General features: G+C 34.2%; 1 protein-coding gene and 1 long non-coding RNA gene across 16 annotated transcripts in view; one reads left to right on the plus strand and one right to left on the minus strand.

The window, feature by feature from the left end:
• LOC107981239 (zinc metalloproteinase-disintegrin-like batroxstatin-3) overlaps positions 1-23,347 on the minus strand; it is a 584,695-nt gene that overhangs the window by 80,770 nt on the left and 480,578 nt on the right. For all 15 annotated transcript variants that reach the window (XM_032601572.1, XM_031925266.2, XM_031925262.2 and 12 more), the window contains one exon: positions 4,275-4,442. In XM_032601572.1, the coding sequence (XP_032457463.1) occupies positions 4,275-4,442 (168 nt within the window). The remainder of the gene's footprint in view (positions 1-4,274; positions 4,443-23,347) is intronic.
• Positions 1-23,347, plus strand: part of LOC116416510 — a 277,582-nt gene that overhangs the window by 4,775 nt on the left and 249,460 nt on the right. The gene's annotated exons all lie outside the window — the stretch shown is intronic.

A 23,347-nucleotide genomic window follows, 5' to 3' on the forward strand; every position in this document is an offset into this window, starting at 1 on the left:
AGGCTATCTCTTCTTCTTCATCCCTTCTCACCTTCGGTTTCGCCTTTTGAATCCTATTCTCTTTCTCGTTCCAGACGTATACTTCAACTTCCACTTTAACCCTGATCTCACTCTTTTAATCCTCTTCCCCGTTTCTTTTCGCTGCTTCCTCCCGTCTTTCTATAATATCCATGACCACCCTCCTTGCTATTCTCTCCTCTCTATTCATCCATTGCTTTAGTCTCACTTCACCTTCTGTGTTGACCTTGTCCCTTTTCCTCTATATTTCTTGCAGCTCCTCCTTCGAGAAGAAGATTATTTTTTTAGATTGCTCTCTCTCTTTTTATCTTTCTCTGTATGCCTTTCCTCCTTGTTCCTCACATCTTGTCTGTTCCGTTCCTCTTTTCTGTGCCGTTCTTTCTTATCGACAAGCCTAGTTCCTCATTCTTCGCCTCCCAGTGACATTTCGCAAAAAGCCCCTAGATTCCTTTGGCGCGGTCTGTTTGAATTTTTTTGTGCCTCTTCAACTCTTCTTTCTCCTTTCTTGCCACTATTCTGTCTCCCCCTCTTTCTCTTTCCTCTTCCAAATGATTCTGTTTAGGTAACCTATCTGATTTTTCCTCCCTCCGCAGACATCTTGCCATTTGGAAGTACTGAAAATTTTAATTTTTGCCCATTTAATCTGAGGCTAACAGATACATTAATTAAGATAAAAATTTTAATTTTTGCCCAAACTGTATATATATGTTCTATATGTTGTACCTGACTCCAAAAATAAAAAAAATTTCAGCGCGATTCCTTCCTTTGGCTTAGGGTCTAGCTGGTTAAAGTTGAGGTTTTAAGCAGTTTTTGCATTTTTTGCCTATTTTCAATGATTTGTAGCTTATAAGGCATGCATTTTTAACTGACACTATCCGGATACCTTTTTTTGTGAAATTTTCTGAATTTTTTAATAAAATAATTTTAAAGCCCTATATGTATGTTAAAGCTACCTTATTTGCACTTTAAACCTTAAAATATGAAAATCTAAATGTTTGATCCAGACTCCGACAACCTTAATACAGTAAAACGATACCTTTCTATAGTAAAAAATTAGCCGTAAAGTTTTAGAGTGGGCCTGACCTTCTACTAGAAGTTATGTAGAAAACAAACATGATATAATAGCTAATAAGTGGCTTTACGTTCAAATTTGATTATAACCTAGTACATTTTATGTCTACCGATACTAGTGTATATATATAGATATATAGAATAGATATATATATAAATATATATATATATATATATTTGTATTATCCGCAAGTATAAGCAACTGGACGTAATGTCAGCGCCTTAACTGGCGCACAAAAAACACCTCTGACCGAAGTCCACTGGGAGCGGAGACTTATTGCTCCTTTCCGTTCGAGTTCGGTCAAGCGAGTGAGATTGAAGAGTGGAGCGACGCGCCTTTTATCTTGTAAGGCGCTTCTGCGTTGAGCCACTGCCATTGCTTCCCCCTCCAGTTCACCGCTGCTGCTGCTTGCTGATTGGTTCGGCGCTGAACCTCTTTTTGATATACTAATATTTTTTTATACGCGAGTCCTTCTCCAACACTTCCGCAAGTCAAGAACGATCTCGACTGTTCTCGTCTTTCACGATTTCACAATGCTTGTTTCTCCGAAATGAACCAAAGACTACAAGGCCTTTTTCTTCTTCCGCAGCACGGGAACAAGTTCAAGAATTGCGACTATAGTAACGATCTTACTGAGCCTGAGGACAAGGAAAATGACGAGGACGTCGAGGACAATAAGCGTGAATTTTCGTGGATTTTCGCAAACACGTCGTGTAAATTTTGTATAAAAATATATGAAATAGACACTGCACATCGACACATAGCATCATTAAAACATGCTGGATTGCAGCATCAAGAACGATAATGCGATTGGCGGTAACTCTATGCTCGTCTTGAACTTCACGAGATCTCTCCACTTGTCCTTGACGACAAACCCGTAGGTTACAAGGACGATCTCCGTGGCTGATCGCTCGACTCGTGTAACATAGGCTCCTGAACGGCAACCAGATATTCTAACTTTAAGACCCTATACGTTTAATTATTCCTTTAGAGTCAAAAATGAACGACAAGGTCTTCTTTCTTTAGGTACAGCTGTTTTAACCTCTTCATAAGAGTGACGGTGACGCTTCCTCAATCATGGTTGACTTCTTAAACTCGATAAGGCCTCACATATCATCAGGGCAGCAGAATTTGCCGCAGGATGCAAATGCCAAAGCGACGACTGCTGGAGACGCTATACGGCTCTAACAGACAGCAAACGACACTTCACGCTAGAGGCCAAGTCGATGGAGGAGTCCGCGCTCAAGCCAAAGCTGCATCAACTGCCGAATGGTGCGTTAGGCAACCAGAGCCCAAGAACGAGTTCGAGTTGAAACGCGATCGGCTATGGCAACAATCTCATCAAGTTCGCGAACGAGGAGAAGATGATAAACCAACATGGCCCTAGAGATAGGCTGCGACAAAAGCCCGACCAGCTTCGAAGCATACCTGAAACACCCGACAAAAAGTCCTAGCCTACTGCGCTGCTGCTGCGCCACTATCTATACAAAGACTAGCATATTTGAGATTTCCAACGAAGACTATCGCAACTCAATATTTTGCCGTTTTCCTTACGAAAACGGACTATACTAAAAAAGGAGCAAGGAATTTGTGTTGTGCTAGTCTTCGCTAAAAATCAGAATATCATAGTCCTCATAAAAAGTGACAAGATCAAGCAACAGCCTCTTGAGAGATTGTTTGTGTCAAAAAACATTGTTCACTTGTTTATTTAGTTAAACTCATTAAAAGATTATGAAATCAGTTAAAAAAATCTTTTACAAGGTATAAAGTTTGAAACCATTAATTATGTGCCCATCATTACCAATCTGTATCTTAGTATTATAATTGTAATTCCTTCTCTAAAAAGTTAAGAAATCCTTAAAGAAATTGTCAAATGTTTAAAGCTTGCAAACGTTTTTCAGTATTTTTATCAATATGCTAATGTATGTAGTGAAATCACTTTTCAAAATGTCTAGTATTAAAAATCAGCACACTAACAAAAATTATTTCTTATTTCTCCAAGAAGAATTAATCTCACTATAGCTTCAAGATGAAAATCCGCTTTGTGTTAAATGATTCTCCTTCATTTTATCCGAATTTTCTAAAACTAATCCAAATCATCTTGTGCAAAGAAATGAGTAGAATCATAAATATAAAAAATCAAGCTAATTACTCTTAATTATAGAAGAATTGCTTCAAGTCAAAGCAAATTTCTATCTTGAATTTATAGTGAGAGCACTTCACCTTGAAGTAAGAAATGATTTTTGTCAGTGCAGGTAAGTTAGAATCTGCTGACTAGTCCTCTTTTCAAAAAGAGATGACCGGATGTTTTAAAGCTGTTAAAAAAGCGTTAAAATAATATTTTACAAAAATAGTAACTATTTTTGGAATCATAACATTGTTTCGACTTTAATAATTTTGCTTTACGATTTGTTTCAATTGAAATAGCGATAAATTTTATGGTTATGTGAAGATTGATCGTTAAGTAATAAATAAGTTGTTTTTAGTAGGTATGCATGTGATTTACTCTATGCACATCATAGACTACAAATCGAGGAGACGGCAAGTAAGCATTAAAATTGTAATTTTAAAAGGTACAATTATCTTATTTTTTATAACTACTAGCTAAATCCATTCAGACCGGATATTTGTTTTTCAACCAATCAAATCGCCTTATAACGGCTTCACAACATCCGGTCATCTCTGTTTTAAGAGAGGAACTAGTCAGCAAATTCTAACTTACCTGCACTGACAAAAATCGTTTCTTACTTCAAGATGAATTAATCTCACTATATATTTGAGATAAAAATTCACTTTAACTTAAAATAATTCTTCTATAATTGAGAGAAATTTGCTTGATTTATATATATAATAGTCTTCCTCTCTCTCTCACAACTACGTCACGGCATTGTCAATGCTTGTTACACTCATAAGCCTTATGGTCTGAAGTGCAACGTCGGCGTCGCACTTGCGCTTGATGCAAGCAAAGGAAAAAGTGTTTATGACTACAGAATTTTCGGTGATTTGATATTTTACTGGCCTTGAATTCTGCAGTAGCTTTTTACGTAAGAGAGTTTCAATAATATTTTAGATTTATATTTATAATTTATTTGCCTCTGATTATTAGTTAATAGACAGGACGTAACACATATAACACATTGGAGAATACTTATATGCAATCAAAATATTATTCCAAAAAACTTACTCTACAATTTTTACAGCATGGTCCAGAAGCACACTCCGCTTCCCTCGTTAATTTACAAGTAATAGGATCACAGCAAGGATCAAGGTTTTGGCATTCTTCAATAGTACCACAATCACACTGCTCACCTTCGTCAATCACCCTGTTTCCACATAATCTTCTTACTTCTAACTGTAAATTATAATAAGAAAATTAATGGTAAAATCTAACAAGAAATCGAAATAAACATAATTTATCTTAAAATTGATAAAATAATCAGTTTGCTCTGTCCACAGTCATAAATTTCACAAATAAGATCAAAAAGTTATGAAGACCTACATATCCTCTATTACATTAAAATGTGTCTGGTAGTCTCCAGCTATAAGTTCATTTCATTCCCAAAACTACCCCTTCTTAGGAGTTGGGGTGACCGGAAGTTGATCAGAAGTAGACCGGAAGATGACTGGAAATTGACCAGTAGTAAACCGGAAGCAAATTAGGAAGTGAACCGGAAGTAATCGGAAAAAACACAAAATGACCCGTAAGTGACCGAAAATAACCAGCAATGAACCGGAAATATACCAAAAATGAACAGGAAGTGACTAGAATGATGTATATTTGCTGAAGTACTCCCAAGAAGTAAATCGAAAAATAATTAATAAATAATTAATTAAAATTTTGAAAAGTTCGGAAAGTATCATCATAAACTGAGAATAATGTTGAAATCGTACATTGTACAACAAGGGACGAAAATAGGCTTTTCCAAGCGAGGATGATGATTGAGCACGAGTAGTAGTCAAGGGCGCTGTAGGCTATAACGATTTTTGACGCCTATGAAATAAATCGAGAATAGTTTTTCGAGTCGTCCACTACAGTGTGCGTGTATAGATGCATATATACGTGTATAAATCAAAATTTTGAAAAATTTTGAAAAATTTTTTAATTTTTGAAAATTTTGGAATATTTGGAATATTTGGACAATTTGGAAAATTTTGAGAAATTTTAATAATTTTGGAAATTGTTTTAAATGTTTTTAACGAAAAGCTTTAGTAAAATTAACTTACTTACAGCTTTAGTAAGGAGATGAAGAAAAAATAAATAAAAAAAATTGTCGTTTTCGCCCCAAGGGACGAAAACGACCATTTTTGCTCCTCTTGATTTCCGATTCTCAAATTATTGTAGGCTCGTTCTACCTTATAGGGAGAGAAAATAAATAAATTTAGACATGTATTATGATAAGGGACTTGCTCTACATTTTGTCTGACGCTCGGAAAACCCAATTTTCGGTCCACTTTATAGGCGCCGAAAATCGTCTTCTTTAAGCACGTGTTATGAAAACTTTCTTATATGTGCGTTTGTGTGTGTTTATTTTTTTTTTTTTTTGGTGCCGTAGGCAGAGCAAGCTCTGCACAAGTGGCCCTCCGACACCGGATCCCCTCAGGTACTATCGTTAAACAATACTTCCGTGGGGCCCGTTAACTAGCCTTTTTTTGGCTTCTCCTTTGAAATTTGACATTTCCATACATCCCCCATCCACTAAGGTAATTAAGGGGTTCAGGATCAAACCTGCCACATCGTCCTCTGCATTGGGTCAGGGAGTCGGCTTAACTCAGTTACTTACGTTCCTCAGCATCCGTCTGAGGAGCACTTAGAGGTACTCAACCCTAGCTCCTACGTTCCTCTACATCGGGCAGGAGAGTGAGAGCTCAACTCTGTGACCTACGGTCCTCTGCATCAGTCCAAGGATCGTTTTGTATCTATTACCTAGTAGCCTTTGTCTAGCAACAGTTTTACTCAGCTGTTTCGCCTTGTCCTTCCCTTCTATTCACTTCGTCATTTCTAACCTTCTTGATAATGGCCCTTAGCTGTCATCATTGACTCAGGGGTCACCCTAGTCTGAAGGTAACGCTCGAGTTCTTCTCGTTCCATTTCGTATCGCGAACAGTTGCAGAAGACATGCTCCGCATCTTTGTTTGCTTCCTAACATGCTGGGCAATTTGGATTATCCTCTATCTTAAAGTGGTATAGGTAGGCTCAAAAGCACCCATGTCCGCTCAAAAACTGCGTAAGGTAGTAATTTACTTCCCCGTGTCGTCTATTGGTCTAGCCAACAATACGTGGTATGAGGCGATGCGTTTATCGCCCCTTTCCACTGGAGTCCCATCGTCTTTGCCACTCAGCTAGGGTTTGTTCCTTTGCGGATTTTCAAACTTCCTTTTGAGTATTGTCACCACGTTGGTTTTTTCATATATATTCTTGTGTTCTGTTGCTAAAAGGTCAATAGGCACTTGTAATAACGCACACTGCATCTTCTGATATTGTTCGGTAGGCAGAAGCGACCCGCAATGCACTTTTCCTATAAACTGTTGACAGCTTTCGTGCATAGAACTTCAGCAACATAGCGTCCACCCATATTGGGTCATCGTATAACATAATTGATGTAGTTACATTGGCTAACAACATTTTTAAAAATATGGAAAATTTAGCATTTTTTATGTACTTTCAATCAGTGAGGGACGTTTTTTAAAATTTTGTTCCCAGACGGTGCTGCGCGTTCCCTAACCTTAAAAAATTACTACTTTACGAAATGATCAAGCTGTCAGAAATCACAGGGGCTCAGAAAAATTCTAAGCAACGGCTATTTTCATGTATTTTGAGCTGCTGAACAAGAATCCGACGGTATTTTTTACCGATACCTCAAGCACTCGTCCCTAACCTCAAAAAACACCCGCCAAAATTGCTTTTTCACGCAGTTGAGAGGTCTATCCTGTGATCGACGGGAGGAAAATTATTGTCAGAGAGTATTTTTATTTATTTTGTGCTGCTGATCACGAAACCGGCCGTCTTTTTTACCGATACCTCAAGCGCTCGTCCCTAACTTCAAAAAACCACCTATCAGCTTTAGTAATTTCGTCGAACTACGTCCAATAAACTTTAATGTGATAGTTCAATTTTAATAATAAGTATGAGCTATATGAAAAAACATATCAATTATCTATTGATCTATTATCAATTAGGTATTATAAAGTACTATACTGTTTTAATGAAGTTTTTTTTTGCTATTTAAATTTGATAAATATACAATGTCATTGGTATCCACATTCATCGGTATGATCCTTTCAAAAGAATAAAAATACAATTATTAGTTGTTTTAACAACTTAACTTATCATTTTATTATCTATATTATTTTCTGATTGATTTTTAGTAGTTACTTTTTCTTTGTGTTGGCTTCTAAAAGAGTTAATTGATGATTGCTGTATATAATATCTTAAGTTCCTCAATATTAATTTGAAAAAATTTAATTTAAATTTAGTAAAATTTATTGCGTGGGTAACGTTTCTTATAATTGGAATTTCATCAATTGTTTTAAAATAAATTTTATTTTTATAATTTTCTGATATTGCAAAAAATGATAAAGTTAATGTATCAAACATTTTTATCAATTGTTATCTTATTTTACTAATATTAGATTTAACATTGCATGGACAAATATTAAATACAATAGCAACTGCAAATGCTATAGCAAAAACACCGCAATCATAATAATTAGTCTGATAATGTACTTGTTCAAAAGATATGCGTGAATTATCTTTATTTGGAAACAGCCTATCAATACAAATTTTATCATCATCATCAAGACATTTTTTGTTAATACTATTAAAAATTCGTATTACATTTTGTCTTTAGACTAAATCTTGTGTCTGTCTGTTCTTAAACAAGAAAAAAGAGTAAGGAGATCCAGGTATCCCCTTGGACGAGGCCTACTACATAACTATATATATAATATTTTGCCCAATTTCTTACATAAGATCTTACCGCCATAATCAAAAGAAATCTTTTTATTAATAATTACTTCAAGATCTTATGTAAGTTCTTATCTAATATCTGATATAACACATAAGGAGATACCGTTTTATTGATCACTTACTCAGGATATATATAGGATCTTATACAAGAACTTGCATACGATCTTGAGTAAATGATGAATAAAAAGATATCTCTTTAAGTGTTACATAAGGTCTTTTATAAGAACTTACATAAGATCTTGAATTAATTATTGATAAAAAGATTTCTTTTGATCATGGCGGTAAGATTCTGGATAAGATCTTATGTAAGAACTTGGGAAAGATATTACGGAATCTCTTATGCAAGATCTTGTATACGATCTTGCGTAAGATCTTGAATGAATATTTGATGAAAATATTTTTTTCGTCTTGAACATAAGATCTTGTATAAGATCTTACGGAAGATTTTATGTTAGTTCTTAGTTGAAAATCGCTGATAAGATCTTATGTACGATCTTGCGCAAGATATTCGCCAAGATCTGATATAAGGTCTTACGTAAGTTTTTATATACGATCTTGAGTAAAATTTTTCATAGGGAGTGATTCGCAGCATAATTTTTTCTTATTATGTCACAGTGACGAATTGACGTGGAAAAATATAAAATTTTAATACATAACAAAATCACGTCAATCTTCTAGCCAGTGATAAATAACTATATGCATAGATAACTTTTTTGATAATATACAAATTTCACATTGCTTACTAAATAATACTCGAACATTATTTTTTTTTCTATTCATTTATTAAAATTTGAGCGTCTTTATTTTCACGAACCAGTGATTAAATAATTAATTTAACTTGGCGGCAAAAATTTTGAAAAATGAAAATTCGAAAAAATGAAAGCATGAAAGGCAAAAAATGTAAAACTGAAATTATGAAATCAAACAATTTCTAAAACAAAAATGTTGAATTAAAATATTAGGAAATATTAAACTCTAAAAAAAATAACTTTTAAAAAAGTAAAAAGTTAGGCAAGTTTAATATATTTCGCAACAAAATTACAGATTGAAAAGTACTAAGATCAATCAAACAAAGTCAAGTTTATTATATTTAATCGTGATGAAGCAAGGAACAACTCTCAAGATAATTACTACGTAACTTGCCATGCCCGTTTAATTTTGTTTATTGGTGAACAACTAAAATTTCCTTTTATGTATTAGAACGTCATACAAACACCATAAGTACAATGAAACGGGCATGGCAAGTTACGTAGTAATTATCTTGAGAGTTGTTCCTTGCTTCATCACGATTAAATATAATAAACTTGACTTTGTTTGATTGATCTTAGTACTTTTCAATCTGTAATTTTGTTGCGAAATATATTAAACTTGCCTAACTTTTTACTTTTTTAAAAGTTATTTTTTTTAGAGATTTCAATCCTTTTTAGTAAATTTTTTTGAGTATTTCATATTCGACGTCGTAGAAATAAAATATAAGCATATTTAGCACCTTTAGATCAAAGCTTTTTTGTAACATTTTTATCACTAACATGAGATCACTGATTGTTGATATACACCACCCTTGAATTATTTCTACGCCAAGACACCAAAACCCACGGCGCGAACTATCCAGACCTCGTTATCGGACACCCTGTACACCTAGACGCCGTCATCGTATGATTTATTTACCTAGACACCAAAAACCACGAAGCGCACGACCTAGACCTCGTCATCGGCTACCCTGTACACCAGGACACCGCGTTCAAGTGATTTTTACACCTAGACACCAAAAACCACGGAGCAAACTACCTAGACCTCGTCATCGGCCACCCTGTACACCTAGACACCGCCCTAGAATTATTTCAACACCAAAAGCCAGGGAGCGCACGACCTAGACCTCGTCATCGGCCACCCTGTACACCTAGGTACCGCCCTCGAATTATTTCAACACCTAGACACCAAAAACCACAGTGCGAACTACCTAGACCTCGCCATCGGCCGCCCTGTACACCTAGATGCCGTCCTCGTATGATTTATTTATCTAAACACCAAAAATCACGGAGCGCACCACCTAGACGTCGTCATCAGCTACCCTATTTATCTAGACACCTTCCTTGAAAGATTTTTACACCAAAACACCGAATACTACGGAGCACACATTTATAATTCAAGCAGAGGAGCAGACAATGTAGGCTCAATAGCTTGTGCGGCCAACTTCACAGTCTAACCACTCGGTCAAACTGCACGCAGCTAACTTAACGGTCTTACCACTTTTTGGGCTGAAGAAAAATTAAGCAAGTGATTTCAGCATTTTTGTTCACCTGCATACTTGTTTATTATGTTAAAGCTGGTTTATTGCTGATATTTTGGTTTAAAATCATAGTTTGGCATACCAGTATAAACATTTATCAAAATTAGCTGCTTACATGAATGATAAATAATTTATTTCCTTAATTGAAAATTCGAGAGACCAATATAGAAGTAAATAGTGTCACGGGCGCCGAGGCGTCGTCTGCTTCTCAAACTCGCCTTCGTGGCGCTCCCGCGCCACTTGATAACAAGAGTCCAAAGTATTTTCGTTTTAAGGTTAGAATTTAAAATTTATTTTACTTCCTCCTAGAGGAAGCTTTGAAATAGTAAAATTTTGAATTTTATCAAAACTTCTAGAAAATACTTTTTGGTGTACTGGAAGTTCAAATCAAGTGTTTTTAGAAAATGTCTGTATGGGTATGTGTGTGTGTGTGTGGATGTGCGTGCGTATGTATACCGTAATATTTCTGGAACTACTACGTCAATATCAATAAAATTTGACATGCATATCTATTTTTAGATTCTAAATTCAGAAAAACAGTTATTTTTTATTTTCTTAATTATTTTTATGGCTATTTTATGAATTTTGAAAAACACTATTTTGCGTTTTTTTCAATTATCCTATTGTTACAAACAATTTAGCTAAAATGCATTTGAAAGAGAATGAAATTACCTACTTTTTCTCGTTTGGTCCTCGGGATCGATTGCTTCGTTCGGCAGATAAAATAAAAAAGGTGATTTTTTTAATAAAATTCATATCCCTGAAACTAAACATCATAACCTCATGAAAAAAACATGTCGGTGGGTCATGTGTCAAACTATATCCCATTAAAATTTTAAGTAATAAATCGAAAACCAAAATATATGAGTTTTTTTGTGCCTCGATTACGGACGTAAAAAGGCTTTATTGCACTTGAGATTTTGGAAAGAAGTAGGTATTTTATATGTTTTGGCTAAGTTCATTGTGCAGCTTTCAAACCCCTACGGTTCTTAAGATATCAAAATTAAATTTTTTTTTTAAATTGTTTTATTGCTTATATCTTTAAAACAATGTAGTCAAACGCTTCAAAATTTTATTTGGTGATTTACCATAAAAAAATCTATCTGCTGCTAAAATTTTAAACGATTTCATCAATTGGTTCTAAAGTAAAAAGCTAAAATGTAAAAACCGATTTTTCTCAAAACTTTTGCTTCCTCTTATAGGAGTGTCGTTGCACGTCGTTAAAGTCCCTCCCTATTAATTTATGTCAAAATGATATATATATATATATATATATATATACACATCAGTATGACATATAGTACATGAGTACTGCCAATCTTTGCGCAGATGGCTTGCTTAAACGCAGTAAAAATACTTTTTGGAAATATATTGAATTCAAATTATATTTCATTAACATATATTGTATGTTTATTAAAACAATACATTTAAAATTTTTGAATTATAATTTTAAACTTTTTCGACGATTTCATCCGTTTCAGATCCACAAGATTTGGAACCTGATAATTTGATTGATTTGGTATTCGGAGTTCTGCTATACGACACTGTGTATTAATAATGCAAATGGTGAATCAACGTTCTAAAAGAAGTGATGTAGAGTAAAAAAATAAAGTCGCAAGACATTCAATTGTATTTTTTTTTATTAGAATAATAATAAAATATACATTTCTCTTTTGTTTATAATCTTTGTTGTACATAATACACTAGTTTTATTATTGAACGTTTATCAATATGATTATGTATAATTAAAGAGGAATGGGAATGAGTCATTGGGTTTTTGAAATAAGAAACACATCAATTGAGCGGGAAATTGAGCGGAAAAAAGCAATTTGAGTCGTCACATAAAGTTTCATGACAATGAGAAACAAACATACAGAACATGTGCGTAATCTATATGAACATGAGCAAGATGTACACTCTTCTAAAAGGATGAGGTGCGAAAAGTGTAAAAAATATATAAGGAGTGGATCAATGAAACGGCACGTTGCTATTTGTGGTTCAGTTTGTACCATTTGTGAAAGAAAATTTACGTCTAAGAGATATTGGACGCAACATATTAATCACAAACTTTGACATATTGTAAAATATTAATAACACAATTGAAATATAAATAAAACTTTTCTTTTGTAGTTGCCCTGTACTCAATTCCAACTTATTCAGATCCACTATATTTTGTATTATTTTTTAATTGCTCCTTCAGCAAAATAATCGAGATTGAAAATATTTAAAAAAGCATTAACATGGTATATTTAAATAATATTTTATCTATTGGAACTATAAATTTAGTTGGAGGAAGCTACCCCACACAGCATGAAATATTTCCGAAATATTTCGGAAATATTGGAACGAAATATTTGAAATCTTCCAGGAATCTTTCGACGAAATATTTCTGAAATAATGTTATGTCCCTCGAATTCCTATATTGAAATATTTTTTGAAAGAATTCAGAAATATTTCTGAAATTTTTCACGAAATATTTCAGAAATATTACTGCAATAATATAATTTCATAAAATGCCCCGCCTTGCAAATCTCTCATGAAATATTTCCTTGAAATATTTCTGAAATGTTTCTAAACTATTTTGTGGCACGCAGTCTCCTGGGATTTGTATTTGAAATAATTCTGGAATATTTAAGCAAGCATCCGTAACATATTTCTTTAAAATATTTCGGAATTATTTCCTAATTATTTCAGTGTTCAATATTCACCTGAAAATTTTCAGTATAATAATTCCGGAATATTCCAGAAAACTTCCATAAAAATTTCATTAAAATATTTCTGAATTATTTCGTAATTCTTTCAATGTTTAATCTTCACCGAAAAATTTTCAGTATAACAATTCTGGAATATTCCAGAAAACTTTCATAAAATATTTCTTTCCTAGATTTAAGCAACATTTCAAAATTATTTCTTAGCCCGTAGTCTCCTGGAATTTGTATTTGAAATAATTCTGGAATATTTAAGCAAGCTTCCAAAATATATTTTTTTAAAATAATTCTGATTTCTTTCAGAATTATTTTTGTGTTTAATATTTACTGGAAAATTTGCAGTAAAATAATTCCGGAACATTCAAGAAAGCTTTCATAAAATATTTCTTTCCTAAATTTGAGAAACACTTCTGAAATGTTTCTAAGTTTAATAATCACTATAAGTTACTAGTGAAATGATGATTCAGAATTATTTCTGAAATTTCTCTGACTACTTAGATCGGTCATGACTGTCAGGAAAGCGATATCTGACGTCATGACCGTCCTAACCTTCTTCTTCTTCTTCTTTTTATGGCCGTGGTTCGCTGTCTATGCGACTGCGAAGCCGATGCGCCACCTTGTTCTGAAAGCCCAATCAACAAGAGACCCGCCGCCATGTTGCGAGTAGTATATGTGCAAGGATAGAGACAAGATGGCGGCCAAAGAGGGGAGGTAAGAGCCTCAGTCGGCGTACAAGGATGGGGACAAAGATGGCCGCCGTTGTAGGGAACAGCTGACGCTCGTACAAGGTTAGGTCCAAGATGGTGGACAGAGTGGTTGGTTTGTGTACCTCTCCCCTCTAGCTAGCGATATAGCGTGGCTGTAGCGTCTGTGGGCGTTACCCCCTCCCTTCAGCAGCTGTCAATGCATCGTGTACATGTGGCGTCCTTTTAACTATGCGTTGGTGAGGTAGATTTCTGCACCTTCTAACACGTATGCATACATATGTGTACATGCACGCACGTATGCATACATATGTGTACACGTCCGTACGTATGCATACATATGTGTACACGTTCGTATGTATGCATATGTGCACACACATCTCCACATTCAGGCATATGTGTGTGTGCACGCGAGCGCCTGCTCGAGAGCGTCTATACACGCTCATATGAATATAATAATAATAATAATAATAATAATAATAATAATAATAATAATAATAATAATAATAATAATAATAATAATAATAATAATAAATATCAATAATAATTACGTAAAACTAAATAAATAATAGGTGCAGGATATATGTTCAGTTTCTGTAAATAAGGAAAAACAGGTTTTTATTTTATGTATATATATATTTAAATCATGTGCTGTATTTTCAATATTTATGGAATAATAATTCACAATAATAATATTCACTTAGGTGTCGTAATTTTTTCAATTACAGTTTCTGATATTATATTACAATGCAGTGTTAGCAGTTCACTAAAAATTACGTCAAAATAATTTTTATTAAAATTCTCGTCAAAGTTAGTTGATATTGTATTTTTAATTTCAGTATTTTTCGAGCGTAAATACTGTTTGACATAGGATTTAGTTTGAGGGAGTACAGTATTTTCAATAAATTTTTTGTAAACATTATTAATAATATCGTTACTGCACTGTGAAACTGCAGAGGCTATTTTGACACATGCCTCAATCGTATAGTCGATACACTCAAGCATATTAAGAATGCCCTCAAAAGTCGTCTTCTGTAGAACAATTGCAGGAGAGTACGCTTTTTTCTTATTGCTCACTTCATATTCTTCATTTCAGGTTCGTTAGTGATTATTGATGTGTAGCTAGTGGTGGTCTTCTACTCGATTTTATCCAGTAATATAGCTTTGGTCCCATATGAAGTTGTAAAGCTCAGTGTAATTCCGTTGAACGAGATCTTGTCAAAAGCTGCTGGATTATTCTGTACTTCGTCACTATAATAACTATTAATTTTAGCAAAATGTATTTTGAACGTAGTCCATGTGTCGGTTGTGAAATTTATACCAAAAAATGTTTGATTAATTATTTTTACAATACAAGTAAAATCGTTATTGCTTTGGGGCTTAAGACCAACGATAATTCTTTTAGTACACGATGTGTTTAATGGATAAACTCTTGAATAGAGTAAATATTGCAGAGCATCTTCTCGTGAATTATAAGATGCCATTGCGATGCGCTTTGTATCTCTTGACAAACGAGTGTTGTTCATGTTTTAAATAAAACTTGTAATACTACTGTGAAAACTGATGTGAAAACGTAGGTCTGTTACTTAATGCCGTAGCAACTTGAATACTCAAAGACTGTCACAGCCATCCTTTAAATACGTTTGCGTGAAAGGGTAGTATACGTGTTTATACAAGAGAGGGAAAGAGAAAAGAGCGTGTATGAATAATAACTCTAATGACTAGAGTATGGTGAAATTTGTGTTTAAATATAATTACCTAGATAGTACGCTATGCCGTCGCCCCACTACGGCTGATAATATCGCACAGCGACGCTTCACTGATGCATTTAAAATGTCTCATAAACTCAGTCGTTCAAACGCAGCCTCAGTAATGACGATGCGTCGTTATCTTTCTTTTAGTTAGGAATCGGTTGTCTAAATGACTTTATTATTATTAGATCATCAGTCGCAATACCATGCATGGGTAGTCTGTGTCCGTCCTAAGCACGTCATTAACGACTCATACACAGCGCGACGTTGTAGACCATTAAACTCCCTAAACGGTCACTTCGATAGGTCATTAAGGGTCTCGGGTCGGTTCAGCGCTCTCCAGCCCCCGCCAAACGTACGTCTGAATTTCCAAAGATTCACTTTGTAGCCCGAAAAGTATCCTTCAAAATTATTTTATTACAGGTGCATTAAAGTGCCTACATATAATAAAATAATTTTCGTGGATATACGTATGGCTAAGGATGGTCCGCTGTTATTAAAGAACGGTATCGTCAGGAGGTTCAGAGTGGGGAAACTATCGGTATATAAGGTCCTAAGGAGTAGTTTAGTTTACTATTCTAAACTTACTGAAGTAAGAGCCTTGATGGGTCATTTACTTCGACTGAGAGAGGGTAAATATTTATTATTAAAATTCGTAATATATTAGTTAAAACTGCGACTTTAATATTATTACTTATTTTAGGTCTACAACGCGAGAATGATGCTCTCGACGCTCTGAATGCAGAGCTACCTGGAGACGTGTCATTCGGTTTAAATGACGAGGACCATCAGGACGCCGAATTGATGGTTTTGGAAGAGTTTGACGACGCAAGTTCTAATCAAGAGGTAGCAGCAGAGCTTCAAGAGGCCGCAGCAGCGGGGGTTTCCGCGCCAACAGCTGCAGACCTTCTAGGAGCACCCGAACCAGCCGTCCCGGAAAATAGTGAGTACTTTGCTGTAGTTTCGGATAGTATAGATTACTATCCTAGATTTAAGACTAATGCTAGGGAAGTTAATTTAAAAATAAATGAAGATGTTTTAGTTAGCGATAGACCGGATGATTTACAGAGATGTATGCGGAATTTATTTAGTTATATAACTGAAAATTGTGCGTCGACTGATTACGTAGGAATCACAATATCTAGTAATTTTCTACCAAACGGACCGTTACATAATTTTAGATTGTTGACCGACTACCAATTCAACGATCTCTGGAGGATGATAGATCTTATCACTCAGAGTTCGCGTGAATTGAAAGTTGATGACACGTTATGTATTAGAATAATTAGCATCACACCGCCTACGGGTAGAGGGTCCCTAACAAATTATGATATTATAAAATCAAAATCCGTAGTTAGCATAGTTAATAAAGATGCTAAATGTCTACCGCGCGCGTTAGTCGTAGCCTTAGCGCACTGTGCATAACAGGAGCAGGATTCGCCTATCGTGAAGAGCGAGTGGGAACGGATACGAAAAAGTAAATTGAAATTTCAGCTGGAAAAAGCTGAAGAGTTGTGTAGAAACGCAGGTGTTGATATTAATGAAACACTTGGTTGTGGGTTGCACGAAATAAAAAAATTTCAGGATTTTTTAAAATTAGGTGAGACTATAATTAATATATACACGTTAGAGCAATTAGGTACTGGTGACTCAATATTTTTTGATGGTTATAAATACGTAAAATCTGAAAATATAACTCCAAAACGTTTTTTAAACATACTATATAATCAAATAGATAATGAGGTAGGTCACTTTGACGTTATCACCAGCTTAACTGGTTTAACAGCTTGTAGATATTACTGTCCCTTTTGTAACAAAAAATTAAATCGTAAATCAACGCACAAATGCGCGTATACGTGTGACCGGTGTATGACTACACCTATGTGTCCGAAAAATACCGAAATAATAAAATGTCGCGATTGTTCACTTAATTTTTACGGTGAAACGTGTTACAATAGACATTTAAAAATAAACTCATTTAATAAAAATATCAGCATCTGCGCTGCCGTGAAAAGGTGCAACACTTGTAATAATATCATATCCGTTGAACAGAACGCTCATGAATGCGGTAAATCATATTGCCCCACTTGCACATGCGTAAGACCGTATAATCATTTGTGTTATGTACCGATTGTCCGAAATAAAATTAAAAAAAATGTTGAGAATACGGTAGATAGCAAAGCCATAGAAAAACCAGCGCATGCTTTTCTTTTTTATGACTTTGAAACTACCCAAGAGGAAGAGTTCGAAGGTCTCAGTAAAATTTCTTTTAAACATAATGTAAATTTAGGTGTAGCGCACTTATGCTGTGAAAAATGTATTGATTCAAATATGAATCAAGAATGCGAGTTTTGTGGCGGTGGTGTAACTGTTGTGTTCAAAGGCACCAACACCGTAAAACTATTTAGTGAATATATAATAAATGCAGAAGCGTCAAAACCAAAAAATATAAAACAAATTGTGTGTATAGCACACAATAGTAAGAGCTTTAACGCTCAATTTATATTAAAATACTTTGTTGAAAAAAACAAACATTACACCTAAAGTTATAATGAATGGTACTAGTATCATGCTTATGACTATAGGTGAAGGGCTCAAATTTGTTGACAGCTTAAATTATTTTCATCTGAAATTATCTGACTTACCAAAAGCTTTTGGTTTTTCCGATGATCTGATTAAAGGTACGTTTCGCATTTATTTAATAAAAAGGAATATTATAACTACGAAGGTACTATACCTGACGAGAAGTTTTTCTCTCCAGACTCCATGGGTGTTCACGATAGAGAAAAATTTCATTCGTGGCATAAAGAGATGCGAGAAACTAATTACGTTTTCAAATTTCAAACTGAAATTTTAAAATATTGTAAAACCGATGTTAACATTCTTAGAAAAGCTTGTTCAGCGTTTATAAAAAGTTTTGTAGAAGTAGGTGGTACATGTCCGTTTGTTGAAGCATCGACAATTGCTAGTGCTTGCTCGAAAGTTTTTCGTAAGAACTTTCTCAAACGTGACGAAATAGGCATAATACCGCCTGGTGGTTACAGGAAGAAAAATACTCATTCTAAAGAATCTTTAGAATGGTTGCTTTTCAAAGAGAAGGAGACAGGATTCGACATTCAACACGCTGGTAAAGGAGCTGAGGTTAGGCTCACCGAAAACATTTTGGTTGACGGTTACTATGAATCGGTCACCGGTGATCGATACGTTTTTCAATATCATGGGTGTTTTTATCATGGTTGTACTTCATGTTATAAGGGTACCGAACGCTTAAAATCTGTACATGGTACGAATTTCGAAGAAAAATATACGCGAACTTTAAATATGTCGGCTCGAATAGTAAAGGCTGGGTATATATTAACTGAAATTTGGGGTTGTGATTTCAAAAAAATAAAAAGTAATTTTCCAACTGACATAAAGAGATATATTGACAATCACCCTCTGTTATGGTCGGACACTTTGAATCCTCGCGATGCCTTTTATGGTGGTCGAACGGAGACTACCGTAAATTTGGCAGAAGTAAAGGAAGGTGAAACGATCGATTATGTCGATATATGTTCGCTTTACCCTTACATTTGTAAAACAGGTAAATTTCCTAAAGGCCACCCTGACATTTTTGTGGGGGACGAGTGTAGGCAATTAACCGGGGATAATAACTGTTTAAGTAGGGTCGAGGGGTTAGTAAAATGTCGAATTCTGCCTCCACGTGATTTATTTCTTCCTGTACTACCTGTGCGAATGCACAAACGTCTAATGTTTCCGCTTTGTAGAACATGCTGCGAGAATTTAGAGCAGGAGGATTGTAACCACGAGCGTTTGAAAGATAGAGAGCTTACAGGCACTTGGGTATCGGAGGAGTTGAAAAAAGCCGTTAGTTTAGGTTATAAAATTACTGCCATATATGAAATATGGCAGTACAAAGTTAAACAGTATAATCCAGAGAAGAATGAATCGGGCCTGTTTGTTGATTATATAAATACTTTTTTAAAATTAAAACAGCAAGCTTCTGGATACCCCAGTGACTGTAACGACGCGCAATCACGTGAGAACTATATTTCAGAATATGAGCGAAAAGAGGGTATAAAATTAGATAAAGAAAAAATAGCTAAAAATCCTGGCTTAAGATTTTTAGCTAAACTTTGTTTAAATTCATTTTGGGGTAAGTTTGGCCAGCGAGAAAATATGGGCGTTACAGAAATTATAAATGATCAGGTTAAGCTTATGGAAATTTTACAGTCATCTGATAGAACCTTGAAAAATGTATTACATGTCAATCAGGAAACTTTTTATATCAACTGGGCTTACACAGACGATAATTATAAATAATCATCTGTAACAAACGTTAGTATAGCCGCTTATACTACGGCTCAGGCTAGGTTAAAACTATACTCTTATTTAGAAAAACTTGGTAGGAGAGTGCTGTATTATGACACTGACTCCTGTATATACTTAAATAAAAATACCCCTGGAGAGTACAAGGTACCTACAGGATGTTTCTTAGGTGATATGACTGATGAGCTTGAAAGTTATGGTGTGAAAAGTTATATCGAGTCATTCGTTACAGCAGGACCCAAATTTTATTCGTATAAAGTTAAAAAAACCGATGGTTCCACGCATGAGGTGTGTAAAGTTAAGGGTATTAGTTTAAATTATTCAACAAATAGTAAAATTAACCATGAAAAAATAAAATCTTTAATTTTAAATAAGGGTGATAGAATTGTGCATAATTTTACTTCAATCAGGCGTACGGCGATGCATGATGTCGTTAAATGTAACGAGTCAAAAACATGTAAATTAAACAGCATGAAAAGACGCTCAAATAGCGTTAATTCATCAAGTCCTTATGGATTTAAAAAAAGACGTATAAATAATTAAGTTTAATAAACTTTTTATTGTAAATAAAATTTAAGAAATATTTATAAAATGTATATATTGTAAATATTTTGCTTAGAAATATAAATCAACTAAAATTGTAATAAAAGTCGAAATATACGGAAACCATTTTAAAGAATGTAAAAATTTATTTTATTCGTTATATACATAATGTTAATTTAAAAAAAATTTTTGTTTTAGCTTTAAATTCAGAGAGCACTGCTACTTTTAACGTACCGACGTGTCATTATTTCCCTACATTCAAGCAGAGTTTGGAGGGTATAGCCTGGAGACAGGCTATAGGTTATTTACTTAGGTTAAGTTGGAGAAAAATAATTATTATAAAAAATATTTAGATGAATTAAGTGTATTTGCGAAGGTCTGCAATGTAAAGTTTAGTGCCCAAGTCAAATATCAAAGCAAGTGTGAGTGGTGTATGATATGTAATAGTAAATTTTGCGATGCCGATGATTGTCCTCGAAGAGTTACAATAGTAGACTATGAATATTTTTGTACTTACTCAAACAACGCCAAAGTCACCGATTTATTACGATGGATCATTTACTGTGATGTACTATCTATTCAATTTACTATAGATAACAAATATGATATTGGAGTATGTACAGATAACCATAGATGTCCTATACACGTTAATAGTGATAAGTATTTTTGTAATCATCGAAAAGGAGACCGAAAACTTAGTTTAGATTATTATTTTTAATGTTTAATAAAATTGAATAAAGTTTAAAGAGTTAGCACTTTATTTTTGTCTTAATGTGTTTGTTTTATTCTTATTTCCAGTACCTAAAAAAATTAACCTGGAGGAAAAATTCTGCATAAACTGTAGCGTATCTAACTGTCGCTTCTTTCCTGAGTATAAACAATCATTGGAAGGGCTGGCATGGCATCGTATTGTACACACACCTTTACTAAAGAAAAAAGAGAATAAGGAAAAATTCGTTGATATGTTAAAAAAATTGAAATACTTTTCACAATTTACTAAAATTTTGTTTTCATTTCAATGTCGGTACATAATACACAACTGTAGTTTCATGGTGGACGATGAAATTCTTGATAAACGTTATTGTATTTTTTCATTCAAAAATAGACATATTAGTCATTTATTAAAAATGATCGAGATATATGATGTAACGTCAATCGACTTTATGGTTTCCAACGTTGAAAAAATATATGGTTTTACAGATAATCCCTACTGTCCAATACACGTAACAAAAAAATGAAGATATATGTATAGAACTTGTGGTGATTTATCATATGAAAAAATAATAATGCCTTTTTCGAAGAAACATCGTTATTAAAATGTAATATTTTGTGTATTTGCTAAATTTAATAAATAATAATTTTAAATAATTCTAATGTGTAAATTATTTCTAAATTTAATAGCTTACCTTATGAATTATATTATTAATATTACATACGCTAACAAGCTTATAAAGTGAAAGAAGCTAAACGATAGCGGTCATTGTTAGAGTAGCGGCCTCGGAGTGAACTTGTATATTAGCTAAATAATAGCTTGTCGTGTACACGGAACGCGTGCGTGACCTGCTCGATAAATAAGCTTTTTCTGAAAAATAAAAATGAGTCTACCATGGAAACACCCTTGGATCTCTATGATATGTGGCCCGACAGGCTGCGGAAAGACGCACTTTGTTAAACGATTTTTTCGGAATATAGATGTCATGTCAGACACATCTTTTGCCCGTAAAATGCTTTACTATTCAGAATGGCAAGACGGTTACTTAGAATACGGTAAGGACGTCGAATTTCATGAAGGCCTTCCACAGGATGAGGATTTTGTGTCGGATTCTAGACCGAAATTAATAGTTATCGATGACCTTATGCGCGAATCTTCCAACAATACGATTTGTGATCTTTTTACAAAAGGTTCTCATCATCGAAATTTATCATGTATTTTAATCTCACAGAATTTATTTCATCAAGGACCGAAACAAAGAGATATTTCGTTAAATGCTAACTATATTGTTATTTTTAAAAATCCACGAGATCGTGCTCAAATCCAGCATATGGCGCGTCAAGTTTATCCTGAAAATTCGAAATTCTTACAAGAATCTTATTTCGATGCCACGTCGGTTCCTCGCGGTTATTTACTGTTAGATTTAAAACAAAGTACTCCTGAATCATGTAGAGTGCGCACATGCATTTTTCCTGATGACAAGCATCAATATGTCTATATTCCACGTAATATAAAAAGAAACGTAGGTGAGACTGATTTACCAGTCCTGCGTATATAATGGCACCGTCAACATCTAGAACGTCACTCGATGCTAAAACAGCGAGGATATTACATGCTCTGTATCACTTAAACAAGGAGCAGCGAAAAGCTGTACTGAAAAAAGCAAACCGGAATCTAATAAAAGGTATCTGCGAATGTGCTTTAAACACATTGAAAGGTAACGTACCTTTAAACGCAGTACAAAAAGTCAAACTCAAAAAACATAAATCAATCTTACGTCGTTTATCAGACAAAAAATCGAAAGGCTGGAAAAATAAAAAACGTTTGATTGTTCAAAAAGGTGACGGGTTTATAGGTGCGTTAGTAGCACCTGTTATAGGTACAATTATTTCGGCATTAATACCAAGTAGGCAGTAAAAATGCAACACGCCCGTAAGATGGTACTAGTACCTCATGACAGTATAACTAAGTTACAACAACAGCAGCAGCAGCCCCTGAATAATGACATGTTACTAAGCAAAAACGAGGTCGTAAAGGTCTCAAATAGTGTACAAACCCCTGGAAACCATTTATCACGACTAGATTTTGAAATGAATGAAATTTTAAATTCTTCTGAAAAAGACGAGAGAGAAAAGTGGCAAAAATACAAACAGGTGTTACAAAGATATTTATTTTTTGTAGAAGATCTAAAGAAGAATATTAAAATTTCAAACACGCCAAGTGTTAAAATAGAAGAGCAGGAGTATGGCATTG

Source organism: Nasonia vitripennis, assembly GCF_009193385.2.
Source record: "Nasonia vitripennis strain AsymCx chromosome 2 unlocalized genomic scaffold, Nvit_psr_1.1 chr2_random0008, whole genome shotgun sequence".
Lineage (NCBI taxonomy): Eukaryota > Metazoa > Arthropoda > Insecta > Hymenoptera > Pteromalidae > Nasonia > Nasonia vitripennis.